The following is a 14,663-nucleotide window of genomic DNA, read 5'->3' on the forward strand; positions in this document are numbered from 1 at the left end:
TATTTTCCTTCTCATTTGTCATAATGCGTACCCACCATAGGTTGCTATGAGCTTATAGGTAAAGACTTTGTAACCAAGGTGAGGCTCTTTTAATCTTTTGATAGTCTAAACATTCTTTTAAAAGGAGGGTATAGATGGAGAATTTGTAACCAAAGTAATAGCTTTTAAAACTTGTGAAAATTTAAAGCACTTGTTTTTTTCCTTCTCTTTAGTTTATATTTATCAAATTGAGTGCAAGTGCCAATAGTGGTACAGCTTGTGTTCTTTCTTTTAATTGAATGGATGTGAGTGGATTTTCTAATCACATGTTCTGCTTTCCTTATTGTAGGATCGAAGAAATTGGAGAGTTTGTGGCTTGCTCCCACACCTAGCAAAAGATGGGGGGAGTGGTTTTTTTTGGTGTATACTCCTTTTTGGCTAACCTTATGCATTGGGATTATTGTACCGTACCGCTTATATGAGGTGTGCTTGCAATAAAAGGCTACCATGTTTAGTTGTAAATGCCAGCTATCACTTTTTAGTGTGCATCCTAGGCAGTTTGAGCTTAAGGGCTTTGTTTCACTCAAGTTATGTTGAAACTTACTTGGAAACTTTGGCTTTTGCTTGATTGTTTCTTGTCAGAAATTTGCAGAATTGGAATACTTACTCTTGGGACTTATATCGGCACTGCCTTACATCTTTCTACCATTGGTTTTTGTTGGAAAGGTATTTCCTTCTATTAAACTCAAACATTGTTATGGTGGGGTCCTTTTGCTTTCCTAATATTCCTTACATGATATTTCTCTGAACAGCAATACTATACTACGCATTTGTGCCCTGATAGAATTGTGCTCTTTGTAGGCTGATGTAGTGTAGTTTTGATGTTTTAATGACGTGTTAAGGAGTAAGCAAGAAGTTGAATGATGCCCAATGTAATGTAACAAGGGAACCTAAACGTTAACAAGTTTGTATTTACCATTTTGTTGCACATGTAATTGTCAAGGATTCCTAAACTTTGCATGTGCAGCTCTACACTTCTGTTTTATTTGCAGGGCCACACTATTACAAGAGAAAGAACCAATGGTGTAGAAGAGATACTCCTGTTTCAAAGAGTTGCCACATTTTTGTTCTTCCTTTGATAGCCATAGACACTCTTAACATCTAGACACCCTTGGAAGTAGCTTATGGTCATGCACCTATCATCCTACACATTTCTTTGGTCCAACACAAGGTAGCTCTCATAGATTGGATGAGCAAAGTGCAGGACATTCTAGGATGAGTTAGGCATTGGATGAGCAAAGTGCAAAAATTGTATTGACGCACAGTTAACTAGCATAGATGCCAACACGAGCTTCAAGAGGTAATATGGTGCTTTTATTTGCAGGACCACATTGTAGAAAGAACCAAAGGTCTAGAAGAGATACTCTCGTTTAAAAGAGTTGCCACATTTGTGTTCCGCCTTTCATATGGGTCACAATGCTTTACAATTGTATCTCTTTTCAACTGGGTTACACAGCTTTTTTTGCACACAGCCAGCTTTACAATTGTATACCCTCTGTATTTTACTCCTCTCGCTAGCTGATGATAATAGATTGATTAGATGATGTCCATGAACCAAGGTGTATAATGACACCTCATATTGTATGCTAATAATACGACAGTCTTAGGTGCCATTTTAGATTGCTTTCTGCCTTTGGCTTATATAAGGGTTTTTTATGGGTATTTGCTTATTGAGGATGGGTGTATGTCCTTTGTATTACTTTGTCTTAGATGCAAAGCATTCTTCTTGGAAGTTTTCTTGCAAATGTAGGTCTCTTTGGCCTGATCTTTGACTCCTTTTATCCTTAGCTATCAACTGAATATTATAGTCACTTCTGTTAGTTCTCTATGGTTCGCACGCCCTACCTTTTTGAAGTTAATCAATTGAATGCAACCTTTCTTCAGTCGATCATGGGCATCAATAGATGGCTGGCCTGCCTCACTGCTTCATGAGGTCCTTTAGACATGAATTCCAGGGCAATCTATTATTCCCTTTCCAATACGACTGTTTGCAGGTGTGGCATGTTATCAGAGGGAGACCAGCAGCATAGTAGAAAGATATTGACAAATTCTGTTGGAGATCGTATATACTTTATGAAGGTGATGATAGAGATTCTCACAAGCTGCCATGCACATGATGTTCCTGTTTCTTCACGGATCAAACAACCGGTGTTGGCTTTCCTACTTGTTTTCATGTTTATGTTGAGATCCTCTTTTAAAGTTCCCAAATAATGTACTTTTTGTGGGACTCCATTTTTCGCACCCGTCTGATTGTCTTTCTTATATAGTACATATATTTTTTAGTATTGGTTGGTGTAGTTGAAAGCTTGGTGTATTTTTTATAGCATTGGTTGGTGCAGTAACATACTGAAAATTTCTGAATACCAAATCTTGATTTTGGCTTAAATCTGCACTTCATATGTGAACAAACTTCAGATGATTTTACACTAGTCATTGAATTTTGCTCTTGCCTAAAGAGAATGAGTGTGAGCCTGGTTTGCTGCTTGATCCACACGATTATGATACTTAAAGGTTTTGCATCTTGGTGTGGCTCAACAGGGGGATGCAGGCAAGCATTGGTCGAATCGCTATTGGGTCAAGGTCGAGAGATTCTAGAAGTTTGCCTGTTTGTGCTGATATACAAAAACATTTGAAAGATTGTGATCTAAAATTTTAATGTGATTATTTTGGAGGAGAAAATTGATTATGGTGGGCTTGTTTGCAGGCCTCGTTGTGGATTGCAATATTTAGCTATGTTGGAAACTTCTTTTGGACACACTACTTCTTCACAGTCCTTGGTGCTTCCTATACATTCCCTTCCTGGAAATTCAACAATGTACAGTCCAAGCTTATATTGAGCCTCACATAAGGTTACTTGAAAGTGGCAAACGTGATGCATTTGATTTGCTTTCATTATTGTCGCTCTTTTAAGTGTTTAGTATCGGATGTGTGCATGTTGAGCATGAACCGATTTGAAGTGTGTAACGAACCAGACTTTTGAGAATGCAAATGTGTGTAATGAATGCAGAAATTTGATGCCGATTGGGCCCAATTGGGGTATTGCGCCATCATGAGAGTATTTGTTTCTTGTTTGATGTTTATGGAAAACGAGAGAGAGAAGTTATGCATGCATGCAAGGTGGTACAGAATGATGTGCGTTATCCCTATGAAGGGGGATACCCCTTAATTACTTTCTCTTGAGATCATTCAAGGTCATCTTCCAATTTGGACCTGCCCTTAGCCCATGACTCATACACCTGCCATTTTGTGTACTCTAATTCACCCTTTCCTTTCCGATTACCTTTAGGACGTAGACACACAAGTGCATATCTTTATTGACAATCATTGGCTAATATTACATAGTCTAGCAATATCATCAGTACTGCTTGATCATGTCATGATCTGAGGGCTCCATCATAAATATAAACATATAAACATATGGCATCTAATGTAATAATGTTCTAATGTCTATTAATAAACAAAATAATTATTTCTCTTTTCATGACTTTGGATGGATGAGTAGGAGTCCTCTTCTGAAATATCTCTTGCCTCTTTCTATTGCGGACGCTTTCTCTTTCTACTTCTGCATTTGCGTCGCCTCTTTATAATCTGCAAGTATCTGTGGAAATCTATAAAGAACTCTTTTTCCATCCATTGTGCACCATTGGCTGGCTGGTTTTTAGACTTCAGCAGATACACATACCTCTTCTGTCCATAAGTACTCTTCTCTTGATGGTACCCAATCTGTTTTGGAGTAAGAACTTCAATCCGATGCTTAATGTCCAAAAATGCAGAAGTATCACAGCGGCATCTCTTTAAATTCTCCTTTAGTGCTAGCCTTCCCCGTGGCTGAGTCTGCCCTTCACCTCCGGAGTGCCGATAGAAACTCAATACGAAGACTTTGTATAAATGGATGCTCAAGTATGTGTGGGTGTGTGGATTTGTATGTGTGAGAGCATATTTTTATACTATAGTCTACACCCACTGTTGAGTGCTGATGACGTCAGTGGGGATGTCATAGTAGCTAGTCCCTGCTATGCGTGATGGAGTTTATGTTTTTCAACCTTACTAGTGACTATCATGGGATTGAAACTGCACTTCTAGAGGATGAGTTTGGGAATGATCCTGGATTCATGTAGGTATATCTAGGGATATGAAAAAAAATACCTTATCTGTCAATGGCCTAGTAATTTCAACTCATATGCTTGGTATCCTTACAAAGTGTTGAAATCTGAAATGGACCATAAAACTTTGGTGCTAGCTCGACATGTCTCATATGCCCCTTATTGACTTGATCTATCTTTTATCAATCTTCAATAAGACCGAATCATCCTTGTCATAATAGACGTCTTGCCTCTTCTATATTGTTGTCTGATCAGCTAGATTGTCTATGCATTTTTTTGCTTAAATGCTTTTTTGGGAGAGACTAAAATGAAATCTTTTAGTCTTCAAAAGTAGTTGTAGCTTGAATGAAGAGAATGTGGACTACTCTTCCTAAGCGGATGTACTAGCTCTTTTTTTGGATGTCCCAACATGATCCGGTGGACATTAATAGACTTTCTGTCTTTCTTTCTTTCTCCTTTCATGCTAGCCTTTGTTACCAACTAAGCCTGCCCTTCACCTCCGGAGTGCTGACATAAACTTAGTACGAAGACTTTTTGTAAGTATGTGTGAGTGTTTGGATTTGTATTTCTAATGACATATGTATCTACTATGTTCTACACCCACCATTGGGCATTGATGATGTCGGTGGGTATGTCATAGTAGCTAGTCCTTGCTATTTGTTCAACCTTATCAGTGACTATCATGAGATTGTAACTGCACCATGTGTTGTGTTTTTAGAGGATGGGCTTGGTCATGTTTTTGGATTCATCTAGACATATGTTACCGATGTATTAGCGGACATGCAAGTTTTACCTTGTGAAGTTTTTGTCCATATTGCGGCTTGCTAATATTGTGATTCATTGTTTCTATCTTAAGTGGTACGTTGCTGTATCCACTAGATTGTCTAAATAAATTTTTTGCTTAGATGCTTGTTTGGCATAGAAATCGTATAGTCTTTGTAACCGGCCTTTGACTGACAAAGGGCAGTATATCCTACTCTATCTTCTCACAACACCAAAATACAACCACCATGTTCCATTGCCATTGTCCAAACACAATACTTAGAGCATACAATTTCATAGCATAGCATCACTGAACCAACAAAACAAGGGAGGCTAGAATGCCCCTACTCAATAGCATACACAGTGACACCTATTAGCCCCAACACTTGGTGCCCCTTGCGGTATTTATTTATTCACTGGTTAGTTCAAATACAAGGGACTCCCTTCTTGAACTCACCTGCAGGTGCAACCCAATACAATGCCAACCCGTGGCTGTGCAAGTGACCAACTCCTAGTGCTATCCTCTTGGTTCCCTTCAGTAGCCAAGCATATTACAAGCATAATAACCCAGCATCATGCCAAGCAATGCATCCACACCAATCAAAGCCATCACTGAGCTCGAGGCTTGCCACTGCTTCCCAAGAAAGAGAGTATCACAACCAGTGCCCCAATCCTCTTCTAGGCCAATGGTAGGGCTTCCAACCTTCCAAGACTCAAAAAGAGAAGCAATCGCACAAAGCAGAAGGAGAAGATAAGAAATCGGCCAGCAAATGGAGCCTGTTTTAGCTCGAAACAGCCTCAAAAGATGGTCGAACAGCAGATAGCAGACTCTAGCAGGAGGGAGCTGTCCTGACTGCCTTCCAACACTAGAAAAGGTCACAGAAGAAGGCGTCCAGCAATCAGCAGCAAATCCGCCATGAATTCGTCCACCAGAATGAAGATTTCAGCTCATAGGAAGCTCAGAATTCAGTGCGCCTTGCACCAGACAAGAGTTAGGAGAGAGGCATTCCAGACGAAGAAAAGGAGGCATTCTGTCGTGAAGAATGTTGAGAAAAGCTTTAGAAAAGACCCAGAATGAGGACGCCCAGGTCCAGGGAGTATGCTAGCAGCAGGAAAAACCAAGGGAAGAATATCTGTCGCGGAGAAAGCTTCAAAAACGATTTCAGCCAGCCAAGAGAGAGCTGCAAAAATCTGCCATCTTCTTCAAAAGACTCCTCTGGTAGGGGTGAATACTCAAAACAGCAGGGTAGACTAGGGAAGGGCTCCAAGACCTTCCAGGTGCTTCCAGATGTGACACACAGGTGCCACAAGTCAAGCAGAGAGGCCACACATGCTCACACACAGGACACATGGCAAATAGGGCGTGGGATTTTAATGCCCCTAGGGGGGTCACTTGGTAAATCATGACCCTAGTGCTTGGAACCAATGACCCTAGTATATAGGACCTCTAGTGGGTCAATTTTTAAAGCATGACCTTAGTGAACTTAACCAATGACCTTAGAGAATAGAGCCAAGCTAATAGCACTAGGAGTTGCACTTATTACACATTAGATCATAGGTACTCTTTGGACATTAATTAATGCTCCTAGGCTGGCACCCCTAGGCCAAATTCAGTGACGGTTAGTTTAATCACTTTGCCGTCACGTCCTTGTGATAGTCTTCACAAGCCGTTGTAGCTTGAATGAAGAGAATGTGTACTACTTTTTGATTAGCCTCCTTTAGTACTTGCCTTTGTCACGAATGAGTCTGCCCTTCACCTCTAGAGTGCTGATAGAAACTCAGTACAAAGAACTTTGTATACATGGATGCTCAAGTATGTGTAAAAGCATATGTTTATACTACGGTCTACACCCACTGTTGGATGATGATGACGTCGGTGGGGATATCGTAGTAGCTAGTCCTTGATATTGGTGATGGAGTTTATAGTTTTCAACCTTATGAATGACTATTATGAGATTGAAATGCACTGTGTGTTGTATATTTAGAGGATAAGTTTCAGCATGTTCTTAGTTTCATCTAGATATATGTGTCATAGTTACAATCAAACGTTTGGAGGTTCCGAACGTTTGATAACTTTGGAAAAATGAGGTGGAGTTTCCAAACATGAGCTTTTTTAATATCATAATTTCAATAAAAGAAAATGCTATGCTGTTTGACATATTGTCATAATACACAGCTTACAAGCTAGAAATTTCAATAAAATTTAGACCTTTAAAAGCAAAAACCAGCCACAAACTTACCACTGCCAAACCAGTCACATTTTGAGTTTTGACTCTCAAAAGAATTGAATTACAAAGCTTGGAACGAGGGGCCTAGGCCCATAAATTGACAACAAAATTACGAAGTCAAATACAAAACCTTTTTTCTCAAAAAACAGCCTACAAGTTAGAACTTGCAAGCTGCAAAATATGAAACTTGAAAGCGATCGTGTCCCCAAACATCAATGTCAAACCTAATAACTACTAACTAGCTAGCTGGTAGCTAGCATCTAAAAGCTAGAGCAGGCTGCAGCATGCAACCCTAGGGCATGGAGAGCAGCAAACGTCATGACCTTGGAGGTAGAGCTGTCGCTTTCAATGCAGGAGGTACGGATGCTGTCGCGCAGGACGACGGGCGTCAAAGCGGGCATGAAAAAAGAGGCGAAATCTGCATAGTTTAAGACTTAGGATCTTTTTCAAACATGGGTTTTTTCAAACCTTTCAAAATTTTCAAACTTGTGCATGCAAAGCAAAGTTTGATTGAAGTTTCCAAGTTCCTTTTTTTTCAAACGTTTCCAAACGTTTGGTAAACCAATCAAACGCGCTTTAACTATGGCAGACATGCACATTTAACCTTGTGAAGTTTTTGTCCATGTTGCGGTTTGCATGACTATCATGAGATTGAAACTGCACTATGTTGTGTTTTTAGAGGATGAGTTTGGGAATGTTCCTGGATTCATCTAGGTATATGCTTCTGCCGTATTAGCGGACATGCAAATTTCACATGCAAATTTCACCTTGTGAAGTTTTCGTCCAAGTTGCGGCTTGCTGGTTTTGTGATAATTCTTTCTATCTTAAATGGTGCGTTGCCCTATCAGCTAGATTTAGATTTAGATGCTCGTTGGGGAGGGACTAAAATGAAAATGTTTAGACTTCACAAGCAGTTGTAGCTTGAATGAAGAGATTTTGGACTACCTTTTGATTAGCCTTCTCCTTTAGTGCTAGCCTTCATCATGGCTGAGTCTGCCCTTCACCTCCGGAGTGCCGACAGAAACTCAGTACGAAGACTTTGTATAAATGGATGCTCAAGTATGTGTGGGTGTGTGGATTTGTATGTGTGAGAGCATATTTTTATACTATGGTCTACACCCACTGTTGGGCGCTGATGACGTCAGTGGGGATGTCATAGTAGCTAGTCCCTGCTATGCATGATGGAGTTTATGGTTTTCAACCTTGTGAGTGACTATCATGAGATTGAAACTGCACTATGTTGTGTTTTTAGAGGATGAGTTTGGGAATGTTCCTGGATTCATCTAGGTATATGCTTCTGCCGTATTAGCGGACATGCAAATTTCACCTTGTGAAGTTTTCGTCCAAGTTGCGGCGTGCTGGTTTTGTGATAATTCTTTCTATCTTAAATGGTGCGTTGCCCTATCAGCTAGATTTAGATTTAGATGCTCGTTGGGGAGGACTAAAATGAAAATGTTTAGACTTCACAAGCAGTTGTAGCTTGAATGAAGAGATTTTGGACTACCTTTTGATTAGCCTTCTCCTTTAGTGCTAGCCTTCATCATGGCTGAGTCTGCCCTTCACCTCCGGAGTGCCGACAGAAACTCAGTACGAAGACTTTGTATAAATGGATGCTCAAGTATGTGTGGGTGTGTGGATTTGTATGTGTGAGAGCATATTTTTATACTATGGTCTACACCCACTGTTGGGCGCTGATGACGTCAGTGGGGATGTCATAGTAGCTAGTCCCTGCTATGCATGATGGAGTTTATGGTTTTCAACCTTGTGAGTGACTATCATGAGATTGAAACTGCACTATGTTGTGTTTTTAGAGGATGAGTTTGGGAATGTTCCTGGATTCATCGAGGTATATGCTTCTGCCGTATTAGCGGACATGCAAATTTCACCTTGTGAAGTTTTCGTCCAAGTTGCGGCCTGCTGGTTTTGTGATAATTCTTTCTATCTTAAATAGTGCGTTGCCCTATCAGCTAGATTTAGATTTAGATGCTCGTTGGGGAGAGACTAAAATGAAAATGTTTAGACTTCACAAGCAGTTGTAGCTTGAATGAAGAGATTTTGGACTACCTTTTGATTAGCCTTCTCCTTTAGTGCTAGCCTTCATCATGGCTGAGTCTGCCCTTCACCTCCGGAGTGCCGACAGAAACTCAGTACGAAGACTTTGTATAAATGGATGCTCAAGTATGTGTGGGTGTGTGGATTTGTATGTGTGAGAGCATATTTTTATACTATGGTCTACACCCACTGTTGGGCGCTGATGACGTCAGTGGGGATGTCATAGTAGCTAGTCCCTGCTATGCATGATGGAGTTTATGGTTTTCAACCTTGTGAGTGACTATCATGAGATTGAAACTGCACTATGTTGTGTTTTTAGAGGATGAGTTTGGGAATGTTCCTGGATTCATCTAGGTATATGCTTCTGCCGTATTAGCGGACATGCAAATTTCACCTTGTGAAGTTTTCGTCCAAGTTGCGGCCTGCTGGTTTTGTGATAATTCTTTCTATCTTAAATGGTGCGTTGCCCTATCAGCTAGATTTAGATTTAGATGCTCATTGGGAAGAGACTAAAATGAAAATGTTTAGACTTTACAAGCAGTTGTAGCTTGAATGAAGAGATTTTGGACTACCTTTTGATTAGCCTTCTCCTTTAGTGCTAGCCTTCATCATGGCTGAGTCTGCCCTTCACCTCCGGAGTGCCGACAGAAACTCAGTACGAAGACTTTGTATAAATGGATGCTCAAGTATGTGTGGGTGTGTGGATTTGTATGTGTGAGAGCATATTTTTATACTATGGTCTACACCCACTGTTGGGCGCTGATGACGTCAGTGGGGATGTCATAGTAGCTAGTCCCTGCTATGCATGATGGAGTTTATGGTTTTCAACCTTGTGAGTGACTATCATGAGATTGAAACTGCACTATGTTGTGTTTTTAGAGGATGAGTTTGGGAATGTTCTTGGATTCATCTAGGTATATGACCTCTGAAAGCTCGAGAGTGACGTTAGTTTGATAGGTTCTGGTTTAAGATGGAGTGTTTTTCACCAACCTTGTTAGGAAAAACCTAGTCTTTGTGGCTGGTTTCCCCACGCAGCGGAATATAGTAGATGGTCAAGGTGTGTGCCACGCAAGAATCTAGAGAGGATAAGGGAATGCTGTTAATTCAGAACTTTTGACTTTGTGTGTTCACAAGATAGAACTTACAAAACTCCAAACTCGAGAGAGAGAGACAATGGTAGAACAGTTCACAAAATGCCTCAGAACATTGCAGGCATCTGAGTCAACAAACAAGCTTCACCAAAGACCCCAAAAACCCGCAGCAATCTGCTGCCTTTGCTTCTCTTTGGTGTGCACAAACTTTGATCCTACTTCCGTCCTTGCACACTTTTGGTTGCGTTGAGCTTCAGTAACCTCACATAGTGCTGGTTTCTTGGCCAGAGCCCTCCTGCACACTTGCACTTTCCTACTGGCTGTATTCTGCACCAAGAACTGCTCCCATAGGTAAGGGCTGCTTCCAGTCTGAATTCATGATCCTCCGGTGTCCTTTCTTGCTGGTGCAGACTGCTCCACATTCTCTGGATCACCTCTTGTGGATGTTGACCTCCTTGCTGCACTTCTAGACAGCCTGTTGTGAAGCACAGCACCTAGAATGAATGACCCCAAGGCTGGGGGCTTTATGCAGAGGGCTGGGATTACATACCCACTAGTTTGTTGCTTGCTTTTAAAACAAGCCAAGTTCCTCAATGAAATACTCTCTTCAGCACACCCGTGAGTTCCGGAGCCAATACTCGAGGCAATGCAAGTTACCAACCCAACGTCCATTTCAGAGTGATCTTCATCTCACTTATCCTCTATGACGGATACAGCCTCTTCCTCAGCATGCTGAGCAATATACATTGTACTCATCTTCTAGGAACCTGGATTTCATGACTAATGCTCTATATTGGACCATGAGCACTATCACACCTAGATCTATGCATCTTGTCAAGTGTTTAGGCATATCTACTTTTTCTTCATCTCTCTCCTTTAGAGGAGATTTTGTCTTTTTTCTTATAAAGCTTGCCTTTCTCTAGCTTGCCCTTCCCTTTACCTTTAGTAGATGTTGAACACTTTCTTGCTGCCATCATCCTCATGCAACTTCTGCCTTCCTTCTTCCTCGAGCAACAAGGGACCAAGGTCAACGGCTTTGATCTCTTTCTAGTTGTCAGGGTTGTCACTAACCCGTTGAAGCTCCTTGGCAGTTTACTTAGCATTAGCATGGCCAATTAATTGCTATCCACCTTACGACCTACATTGGTCGGTTTATCCTTCAAGACTTTTACTTTGACTCTATGTTCACTCACCAGGTGATCATCCTCCATATCAAGCATGAACAACTGATTTTGGAGCATAACGATGTGGCCAATATTTGCCATCTCGTAGAAGTCTTTTAGGATCGTCCATGCCTCTCTCTGCCAATTAAATGTGTAGAAGCACCGAATCTGCACTTGTCTCTATGATTGTTCCTAGTGACCCTGCATCCTTTTGCATCCATTCTTTTACATCATTTGGATCTGCTGCCTTGGTCACCTTCACTGATGTATCCTTGATATCCACTAGTTTTGTATCTCTTCCTTGAGGTAAATCCTAGTCTTGATCTTTCATATTGGGTAGTTTGCCCTATTTAGCATCCCCGTCAAATTGAAGTTTGGTATCCGCATGTGGGTACCCATCTGCACCTTTGTGATTTTACTTAAAAGAAAAGTTCTTACACTAACATTGACCTTCTTGTCACACCTACTTGATAAGAAGTTGCCTAACTCTTTTAGTTGTTGAAGTCGATCTCTTACTTGGATGGCTTGATCACCAACGCATACACCTCGTGGCTTTAAGTCTCCGCCTCTAGTGCAACCCTAGTCTCACAGAAGTATCTTTCCCATCGTGTATGTGCCCGTTCGAATAACACACCTCAGAGCATGTTTTTTGATGGTATGCTTAACACTTGGTAGAAAACGGGGTTTATGGTGACTTCAATTAACCAAAGCATATCTGGTGTGCACAATACTTTTTGATGGACGGGGGTGCAAAGTATCATGCCCATCGGGTATGTACGCGTTCGAATAACACATCTCAAAGCATCTTTTTTGACGGTTGTGCATAACACTTGGTGAAAAACGGGGTTTATGGCGACTTTGACTATCCAAAGCATATCCGATGGTCACAATAATTTGCAACAATCTCTTGAAACCCCAATATTATCTTGGTACCATGTCCCCATGCTCTCCTCATGTGGGGGCTTACAGGTGGGACAATGGACTTATTACTTAGTAAGTCATAATTACATCCCTCATCTAGGAGTAGAACTATTCTCTGTCCATTCACAACCCATATTCCTTGAAAAGATCATGGTGTTTAAAGGTAATTGTTGAATGGATAGCATTCACCATTGGCTCGATAGATGCTAAAGCTAGCACGGCCGTAATGTGTCCCCATGAAAGCTTTGCCTTGACATTTATGAGGCTTGATAGGGGTTTTGCAAACTCATTGACGAATAGAGTAGAAGACAAATTGCTCAAAGCAGATCCCAATGTTTGGGCATTGCGATGCTCTGTTAGCAAGCTCTCAATCTAGCTTACAGGGCTGGCAATGCGGCACTGGGAAAAATGTTGATGTAACATTTTAGCTCGGAATGTGGCTAATTGGATGGACAGACTGAGGGGGTCCGCGTGTCTTGCCATAGGAGATGAGTGCATTTTCTGTAAGACCAGCAGTCGGTACTTTGAATCTGGCACCAAATAAATTCTGCCCTTGCACCACAACAGCCCATTATGCAGCTTAAATTCAGCATGCCCCTGGCTCGATGGCCTTTGTAACTCCACAAATATGGAAGCTGCCTTAGAATCCTGCATGTATTTTTCCTGAATACCATGAATCCACTCCTGGTGGATGGTAGAAATGGCAGACAAACTGCAAGCCCACATACGGGATAAGGCATTTGCAACCACGTTTTCTTTCCCTTTCCTGTACTCGATGTCGAAATCATAAGACTGAACCTTAGCCAGCCACCTCTTTTGCTTCATTGACAAGTTGGGCTGCGTAAGAAAATACCTGAGTGTCCTATGATCTGTCTTAACCTTGATTTTGCTACCGTACAGGGAGTGGTGCCATTTTTCGAAAGCATGGAGGATAGCCAACATTTCCTAATCATACACATGATAATCTAGTTTCTTGGCATCCAATTTCCTGCTTTCAAAAGCAATTACCCTGTGTTCCTGTCTTAGCACAGCCCCTATTCCTTTGCCACTGGCATCTGCCTCCACAATGAAAGTACGTGAAAAATCAGGGCATACCAACACAGGAGCATGAGTGAGGGCAAATTTCAGGTCTTCAAAGCTGCGCTATGCATCTGTAGACCACATAAAAGCATCCTTCTTCAAAAGGTCTGTCAGAGGGACTGCCCTCTTGGCAAACTTGCGAATAAAGCGCGTGTAGAAGGAAGCAAGTCCTAGAAATCCCCTCAACTGAGTAGGGTTGCGTGGCTGCGGCCAATCTTTAATGCATTTCACCTTTGCAGGATCCACTCGAATGCCATCCTTGCTCACAATGTGACTAAGATACTCAACCTCTTGTGCCATAAAAGTGCATTTGCTGGCTTTAGCATAAAGCTGATGCAACCTCAAAATTTCCAGCACTTGCTTGACATGTTTGATGTGCTCCTGCTTATCCTTGCTGTAAATGAGGATGTCATCAAAAAATACCAGCACATATTTGAAAAGGAGAGGCTGCAAAATCTTGTTCATGAGTGCCTGGAAGGTAGCTGGTGCATTGGTCAATCCAAAAGGCATCACCTTGAACTCATACAGTGCCCTCTCTGTGTGAAAGGCTGTCTTGTGCTCATCCCCAGCTTTCATTCTAATCTGATGATAGTCGGACCTCAAATCAATCTTAGTGGAAAACTAAGCACCCTTGAGTTCATCCAACAGGTCATCTATCCTGGGAATTGGAAACCTGTTTTTGATGGTGACCTTATTCAAGTCTCTGTAGTCAATGCACATACGGTAAGAACCATCCTTCTTTTTTACCAAGAGCACAGGGCAAAAGGAGAAGTGCTATGAGTGATGAAACTCTTCTGAAGTAAGTCCCTCACTTGCGTTGCCACTTCTTCCTGTTCTACCTTAGAGAGTCGGTATGGGGCCTTATTGATTGGCTTACTGCCAGGTTCCAGGACTATGGCATGATCTACATCTCTTCTCGGAGGCAATTGTGATGGCAAATCAGCAAACACATCTGCAAACTCTGAGAGCAATCTCTGCATATCACAATCATCACGGGGAGTGCCACCCTCTTTAGTTACTGACACATTTAATGCATATATGGTGGTGCCCCTCTTGAGCTCTCCGGCCAACTGCCTTGCTGAAATGACCAGCAATTTAGGAGCTGCAATACCATGCAATGTAACTGATCCCATCCCTGTGGACAAAGCTGAGTGTTAAGGCATTGAAATCCATGCTGATTTTGCCCAATGATTGCAACCAATCACAGCCCAGGACAACATCTAT

The 14,663-nt window shown here is 41.5% G+C and overlaps 1 protein-coding gene across 1 annotated transcript in view; it reads left to right on the forward strand.

The window, feature by feature from the left end:
- The window catches only part of CPI1 (cyclopropyl isomerase), a 43,849-nt gene that overhangs the window by 6,473 nt on the left and 22,713 nt on the right, over positions 1-14,663 (forward strand). Inside the window, exons 3-6 of the mRNA XM_087379333.1 lie at positions 329-462; positions 622-705; positions 2,578-2,619; positions 2,744-2,854. Of these exons, the coding sequence (XP_087235459.1) occupies positions 329-462; positions 622-705; positions 2,578-2,619; positions 2,744-2,854 (371 nt within the window). The remainder of the gene's footprint in view (positions 1-328; positions 463-621; positions 706-2,577; positions 2,620-2,743; positions 2,855-14,663) is intronic.

This window comes from Dipteris shenzhenensis, chromosome 9 (genome assembly GCF_047967505.1).
Source record: "Dipteris shenzhenensis isolate YYH24624 ecotype China chromosome 9, Dip_SZ_1.0, whole genome shotgun sequence".
NCBI classification, from domain to species: Eukaryota; Viridiplantae; Streptophyta; class Polypodiopsida; order Gleicheniales; family Dipteridaceae; genus Dipteris; species Dipteris shenzhenensis.